The sequence below is a fragment of the Clarias gariepinus genome, chromosome 6, assembly GCF_024256425.1.
Source record: "Clarias gariepinus isolate MV-2021 ecotype Netherlands chromosome 6, CGAR_prim_01v2, whole genome shotgun sequence".
Lineage (NCBI taxonomy): Eukaryota > Metazoa > Chordata > Actinopteri > Siluriformes > Clariidae > Clarias > Clarias gariepinus.
Genome location: NC_071105.1, coordinates 7,282,409 through 7,290,797, shown reverse-complemented (window position 1 = coordinate 7,290,797; position 8,389 = coordinate 7,282,409). Strand labels below are relative to the sequence as shown.

Sequence of the window (8,389 nt, the reverse complement as noted above, 5' to 3'; positions counted from 1 at the left end):
GTGATTGAATCATATAAATTTCCAAGAAGGCGTATATCAGAATCCATCGGGTGCATTTTTGTGAACAACACAAAATAACCGGCCTTCTGTTAAGTTGAGCCCAGGACATGCAGTGCGAAAGTTGTTCGGCTCAATAAGCTCTAAATGTGTACTGAGTTTTGTGTGCCTACTGTACATGAAAGTGTGTATGAGCCATGCAGCAAAATCTTGTGTGTAAGCCCCTAAGTGCCCTGAATCACGTGACTCTCAAGCATCCTAATGGCAGCAGATTCCATCCTGTCAAAACAAGACAGTCCTGCGCACCCTACAGTATAGTGCTTGGGCTGTAATAATGATAACCAGGATGCACCACAGTTTTGTTTATTTGTATGGATGGGCGGTTATCACCTTTAAGCGTGTCAAGGCATTCTTCACTGATTGTAACAGTAAGCAGCATCATCTACAGTGAAAACGGATATTCCAGGCCAAGCTCATAGCTACTGAAACCCAGGTGTAAGCGGACAGGTCCTGGTGTAGTGGGCATCCCTCAGAGTGTAACAATAGGCAGTATAAGGGTAGACAGCATCATCATCGCCTTTTCATTCATACTGTGAGGTAATAATCAATCTAACGAACAAAGGGGAGGCGGCAGCAAGTTGGCCACATACTCCTTTCGAACTTCTATGGAAAGATCCCACTGATTGACCTGACATTTATTTTGTTTGTTGTTTTTTTTTTTATTGACTTTATTATGACTTTTGGAATGAAAAACAATTTTTATTAAAAACACTAACATGCATTATGCTTTGGGTCAATTTGACCCCAGGGAAAACAAACAAATTTTAAAAAATGTAAGAAATTTATTTACATCTGGACGTTGTTTATTTCACTCCATATTACAAAGGCAGCATCGGTCCTCGAATCACTGATGTTGAAGAAGATTACAAGGAGCCAGAAATGCAACCAGGACCTGGATTGTGAAGAAAGTGTAATTGCTGAACCCACTTGTCCCATACATCCCATATTGCTCGCATCAGACCATAATAATTATTTTTTTTTATGTGTTTGCTGATGGTGGAAAGACAAAAGGAGGATCAACACAGAGAGTCTATTTCTCATCAAAGGAGGATGCCTCATAATTAGGGTGCTCTGTCTCAGACACATTCTCCTCTACGTCACTTTCATTTCAACACCTCATTGACAGAAATTAGATACAGCAGAAAAAGACAGCATACAGATGACCTAGAGAAATGGTTCAAAAGGCAGCTATTATAATTTTTTTTTTTTTTATTTATTTTTTTTTAAATAAGCTATTATATGTTTGCTCCACCCCTATGTTGTGTGAACTATGAATATATTCGCAGGTGACATATTTTTCAACATATCTTAACAGAGTGAAAAAAATTTCTTGTGATGTTTCAACCTACCATGTTGTACTGTACGAACTGCACTATCAGTGATTCTCATACTACTAAAGGTATGGTTATATTAGGTTAATGCAATAAAGTTTTTGAGAATTATGAAATTGCATGTTATAGTGACCCCAATCTCATCCAAAACAACCAGAACAAATGTGTATAAAATGTTAATATTTCTTATAGGTTTTATACAGCTAAGACAGCCTAGGGTCGAATTGACAGGATATTGAAAACATATTATCATGGTAATTTTACGTTTAGCCAGTTGGTCCCATTAAATTAAGAAAAGTAAAAAAATTAGGTTAATTATTTATTTTGAGACATTAAACATTAAGTAGGGTCGAAATTAACCCAAAGGTTATAGGAGATTTAATTGCAAATGTTTCATTGTAAAATCTGTGCTACAGTATATCAAACATGGGACCATGTTGGGATTTGAATTTTACATGAGTGCAAGTTGGTTAGAAGTCAAATATCAGGTTTGTTATAAGTGTCATTATACAAGTGTGATAAAAAATAAACCGCAGTTTGGTTTTATTAAAACTTCTGTTGGCCACACTGTCTTATCTGCACTTTCCATTCAAGGCTGCTGGTGTGAACCTGTTACATCAGTTTGTCTGTAACTGTGGTGCGAGCAAATATGAATGCCCATTGTGATTTGCATAAAAGAAGAGCAGCATGCTGTGATTTATTTTTTGTGGTCTTAGGATGTACCTGGTGCTGTTATTTATGGATGACTTTGTGCACAGTATAGAGAAAGTACTTTATCATGAAGAAGTGTGTATGAATGAATAGAGAACCTCAAGGCAGGTCGCACCAGTGTTAGTCATCAAGAAGGAGCTGGACGCCCGTCTTTTCCATGGCTGATGACAACATTGCATCCTCCCTATAGTTTTGATCTCGCTTCTCGCTGTTTGGTCCCCTGAAAGCAACTCTACGAGGATGAAGATGCACCTTGGAAAAAGTGAAAACAGTGGTGCATCGTGGCTTGCAACTCAACACAATAAAACATTTTTATTGTGGAAATATGAAAGCTTGGTGACAGATGTATTGTGAAGCAAGTGTATTGAGAAGCAAGGAGATTATGTAAAAAAATATCTATATAAATATATATTTTACAGCCAAAGTGCAAAAAAAATTAACGCACCCTCATTAAAAAATTTAATAAAAAAAATGCTCAGCAACGGTGTGACCTGTAGTTAATGTAAGCACATTATGACACTGTGTCACATACAGCTGTTACATCAAAGAGCAAAAGTAATCAACAGTGGAGAACAAAGAGGAGAACAAAGAGAGAGAAAGTTGCATGAATATTTGTCTGAACCTGGGCTGTATGTGGAACAACATGGACAGTAGGAGCCTGTGGAAAAAGCATTGAAGCTATTATTGACCACAAAAGCAGCTATTTCCCCTCCACAGTGATGTCACACTAGCTAAAAATGGTATATAGTCATCAAACATGCCAAGATTCCCCCTTCAGACAGCAAGCACAGCACAGGCTTAATCCACATAAAGCAGCAAGCCCAGAGTTCCAGGACAGGTGCTCAGGAACTAACTGTGCTGAGCAGTTTGCAGAGGTACTGTATTTGCAAATATCTTTAGTTGAAAATAGTCCTTACATGCCTTAAGTAAGCCATAATTGTGGCAGTGCAAAAACATCAGCAACATAAATGACTGTCATTTAAACTGCATTAACATAGAAATAATCAAAGATGCCTTAAAAAAATACATAAAAAATATGAAGAATTAAACAACACTAAAGAGTAATTATCCGCCTAAAAACAAACAGTAGTGTTACTGTTATTGCTTTCTTTACAGGCATTTTTACTTGCTAATTTTAGAAAGTTTGGAAATATTAAATGAAAAAAAAGTTAAGAAATATTGGACAGTGAATTATATGGCACAGATCTCCACATGATGCTAACACTACCATGCTTCAATTTGGCAAAATGTCTACATGGTGATACACATTTTTTTTTTTCTGCTGTTCTTGTCAAGGCCATTTTAGAAACCATGTAGATCTTTAAAAAAATGCTGTCAACAAGTTTTAAAAGATCAGTTAATATTTTACTGAGAAACAGCTGATCAGATGACAATATTTCCTATTCCAATATTTATATTCTATATTCTATCTATAAAAAGAATTTCTAATTAAAGTCAAATACGCTGCTCTGTGAAAGTACACATTCTTAATGCCCAGCTCTTATCTGTGAAAACAGAAAATGACCTGCCCACATTTCTCAGCATGTTCATGTATCCTGGTGAAAAAAGATAAATGCATTATACTACAGTATGCTGACACGAGGCAATATATTGGTGCAATAACATATAAGGTAAATATTTATTTTTTATGTCTTTTTGATAGATGATTTTTTATTGATATGTTTATCTACCATTAAATTACATTAAATATTAAGGAGGTAAATATTTCAAACCATTGACAGGTAAAGTTTAAACACCCAACAAAGTTTAATTTACTGTATACTATGAGAACACATATAGACATACAAAAACAAATAGCTCTACCTTCTATTAATCTCACATACAGACTATAGCATCAAAGAAATCTCATAATGCATGTTTTAAATATAAATAGGAAAAAATGGATGACTCAGCATGTACCAATCTTTATTATTCTTCTAATATTATTAATGACCACCATGTCATTTATTCAATTTATTTACAATGCAATGGAATATCTGTAAACACTAACTTTATACAGTGACATTTATTTCCACACTTTCGTTTGAGGTTGATAAGATGCAACATGCATGATGTTACAAAGAATTGCAAAATTCTTTATGTTTTAAAATCCACTTAATGTTTATTGATTTTATTTTCAGGTGTAGCCATGACAATACTCCTATATATCTGCATTCTACTCAATTTAATCTGCTTCTCTGCCACTCAGAAGAATGATAGAGATGAGATTCAAAATCTTTATTTAAAAAATGTGACAGCAATTCCAGAAATAATGAAAGCTGGAGCCACAGAAGTCTATTTTGTTGAAAGTCAGATTAATGTCATACCAAACGGAGCATTTTCTAAAAACCCTAAAATAGAGATCATTGAGTTTTATCGAACACCTACAACTTCTATAGAAGAAGGTGCTTTTGAAGGCCTAGAACATCTGAAAACCATTGACATTTCAAGTACCCAATTAACATCTCTGCCTGTTGGTGTTTTTAAGGATTTGACCAACCTTAAAAAACTGATTCTAAAATCTAACAAAATTTCGAGTCTCAAAACTGGACTGTTTGAAGATACCAAGAATCTTGAAATACTCCGTTTGGAAGGTAACATGATTGCAACATTTGAAGAGGGAACATTTGATCCATTGGAAAATCTTACAGAGCTTAATATTGCAAGGAATAATCTTACTTCCATCTCATCATCTCTTTTTTCCAAGCTCAAAAATCTACAAATTTTCAGGTTGTTTGGGAACCAGCTGACATCAATGCCTGATGGAATTTTCGATCCTCTACCAAATCTAAAGGAAGTCGACATCCATGGCAACAGAATCACATACTTAGCCCCAGATTTGTTTCCACAAAAAAATATGTTGACCAAGCTGTTTTTAGACCATAATCTCTTGACTGATCTTCCACCAGAGCTGTTTGCACGCTTATCTGCCCTTAAAATTTTAAAACTGGATCACAATCAGCTTACTACTCTGTCCCCTTCTCTTTTCAGGGACATGCATATCATGACTGAATTATTTCTGAACAGCAACAATCTCACATCCTTACCCCATGGAATTTTTCAGTCAATGAACCAACTTAAGAAATTAGACCTGTCCTCAAATCAGTTTTCAGCTCTTTCTGGAGAACCTTTTAGTAGACTTACTAAACTTTCTGAGCTTGATCTTCAGAATAATCTCATTGAATCACTGCACTCTGAAGACTTCAAAAGCCTACAATCTCTTTCTACCCTCAGACTAAATAACAATAGTCTGAGAATGATTCCACAAGGTGTATTTGATTCTCTGCCAAAACTCAAGAAGATATATTTGAATCACAATCCATGGAACTGTGACTGTAACCTGATTTCCATGTACAAATGGATGATTGCAAATTCAGGAAAGATAAAGCCTTCTTCTTCTTCTTCAGTGGTTTGTGCCTACCCTGAGATTTTGGATGGTCAATCAATCGCATCTTTGAAAGAAGACCAACTGATATGCCCCACAACTCCAACTATTACAACAACAGCTCCACCGACAACACCATCTACAACTGTCCAAATAAAAACTACTACTTTCGTAATCACTACAAGTACAGCAACAACTTTAATGACTACAACCGCCCTGATTACCACTCCAACAACAGTACCCACCACTCCTTCCCCAACCACCATATTAGAAACCACTTATCCTACAACCACACCACCAACCACTTATTTTCCTACAACAGCTCTTATGACAACCACAGAACTTCTTACCACAACGGCAACCCTGACTACAGTTTCACCCACTATAGCAACCACTACACCACCAATCACTTCCTTTCCTACAACGGCTCTTACGACAACCACAGAACTTTTTACCACAACGGCAACCCTGACTACAGTATCACCCACTATAGCAACCACTACACCACCAATCACTTCCTTTCCTACAACGGCTCTTACGACAACCACAGAACTTTTTACCACAACGGCAACCCTGACTACAGTATCACCCACTATAGCAACCACTACACCACCAATCACTTCCTTTCCTACAACGGCTCTTACAACAACCACAGAACTCCTTACAACAATGAAAATCTTGACTACAGTATCACCCACTATAGCAACAACCAAACCACCAACTACTTCAACCATAGAACAAACCACTTCATCTACAGCTTTATCAACCTTAGTCACAACAGTAACTAATCCAGAGGCCACAACTACTACAGTCCTCACTATATCGCCAGTAAGAAAAACAACACAAGTCTCCACAGTCCTCAGAACTTTTATGTGTACTAGTGTCTCCAACTCTCATCATCAATATTCTGGCATGATTTCCACCTCACCAGCAGACAAAACTTCATCCTGTAAGGTCCTGATGCTTTCCTACACAATTATGTTGGTAATAGAGATCTGCTGTACACTGGTACTTGCAAAGATCACTTATTCGTTGTATTGTTTGCTCCAGCAAAGAGAAAAGCTATATTGTAATGTCAACCTCACACGCTTCTCCTACACCAAATCTGTTACACTCCTGCCACTCGAAGAAACTGAGACTGTGGCCCTATGAGACTGTGTCTCATATAGCCTGTGTATTCACTGGTTTTATCATTGTCCTGTTAACAGGTTCTTGCACCTGTGAAATTCTCAGTTTGTTTCAGTTATTGTTGCTTCCAAACTTGTGTATATGTGTACAGTAACTGGTGTTTGATAGACAACATCCACTAGGCACAATTTAGAAATAGTTTTTAAAATATATATTATTTCCAAAAATCAACTGCTATAGTTTTTTTTTTTTTTTTTTTTTTACGTTTTTTTTACGGGAAATATTTAAATTTACTTGAATATGCAACACAGCCAATACACCTGACCGTTACATCCCTGTGTGGGCCTTCCCTAAATGGTGCTACAAAGGTAAAAGCAAACAACAGAGAAAGCAAGTTTGAAATGGGATATTTAACAGAACAGGTATATATGAGTATGATCATCAGGTTTCCATATACATTGGCAATATAGAGTACACTGCATTGATTCTCAACCCTATTTTGCATGGTTCACGTACAGGGTGTTCAAAAAGTCTTCATACATAGTAGGTTAAATTAATGCTTTTTTTTTTAAAAAGAAAAAAAATTTTTGTTCATACACCATCTACCATCTTTATAAATGCACCTGGAATCATTCCTCTTATTAATGATTAACTCGTTATAACATCTGCTAATATGCATGCGAATGCACTTTTATTGTGTAACTTTAAATTGTCTTTGTGCTTTATTATTTTTTATGTGCACCCACAAGGAGAAATCAATTGGGTGTAGATATGAGGGTGTTGGAGGCCATTCCACAAAGCCACAATGAACAATCCAAGGATCTGTAAACTGTTAATTCAATATTACCTATGTAGGGAGGCTTTTGGGACATTCCGCACAATACATTTGGGTATGTGACATATACAGTACAGTATGGTGCCAAACACCCATACCGGTTTATATTTACAGTGGGTATATGTTGGTATTTGTTGGTAGGTGTATATGATTTAATAAAATTAAATATTAAAAGCAAAGTGTGGTTGATCATTCATCACCCCCCACACACACACACAATGACGGTGCTCTAAATAAAGTAAAATTCCCAGTGAATTTTTGTACCAATGACCTGCCCTTAGTCTCCATTTTAATTTTTTGCCAGTGGCGTTTACTTGATTTTTATTACATGATATTTGCCACTTGAGGTCAGTGTTGCAAAACATATAAAAATATACACATTGACTAAAACAAGCTTTACTTACACATGCAAGCGCATGCACACAAACTCCCTTTATTTCTCAATATTATCACCTGCTACACTAATGCATTTATCCCAGTGTTTTCTCACCAGAGCCATGATCGGACTAGACTACCAGGAATTACTTTAATGACCCGATCATGTGTAAATGTCTTGGATTGAGGTCAGGACTATACAAGGGATGTGGCAGTAACTACCAGTCGAGTTTGTGTAATATGCAAGTGGTGTTCATGAATTGTGTGTACAGTTCCCCCAAACAAATGCATCTTTTCTGCATGAATTGGTGTTCCATTCGCTGAATGTTAACAGGAACGACTGCAATGACATGAGAGAACCCAGTCAATGACTAATTTCCAGCAGAAGTGCAGCTAAGATTGTCTCTTATTAATAGGAAATAGAATACAGTTCTCTGTTCTTAAAATATTGGGATTAGGCTAATTGGCATTCCCAAATTACCCATATTGCATGTGTTTGTGTGCCCTGTGATGGATTGGCAGGGTGTTTCCTGGAATAGGCTCCAGGCCCTGTGCGATCCTCTACAG

The 8,389-nt window shown here is 36.5% G+C and overlaps 1 protein-coding gene across 2 annotated transcripts; it reads left to right on the top strand.

Annotated features, from left to right (window-relative positions):
• The first annotated feature begins 2,879 nt into the window (after positions 1-2,879).
• On the top strand, positions 2,880-6,880 carry LOC128526066 (carboxypeptidase N subunit 2). 2 transcript variants are annotated; one of them, XM_053497628.1, is made up of 3 exons: positions 2,880-2,974; positions 3,617-3,730; positions 4,241-6,880. In XM_053497628.1, exon 3 carries the CDS (start codon positions 4,249-4,251, stop codon positions 6,634-6,636), a length of 2,388 nt encoding a protein of 795 aa, XP_053353603.1. In that variant the 5' UTR covers positions 2,880-2,974; positions 3,617-3,730; positions 4,241-4,248; the 3' UTR covers positions 6,637-6,880. The 2 variants fall into 2 exon arrangements, with proteins under 2 accessions (XP_053353603.1, XP_053353605.1); XM_053497630.1 differs by having other exon boundaries at positions 2,959-2,974; positions 3,642-3,730.
• Positions 6,881-8,389: the final 1,509 nt, after the last annotated feature.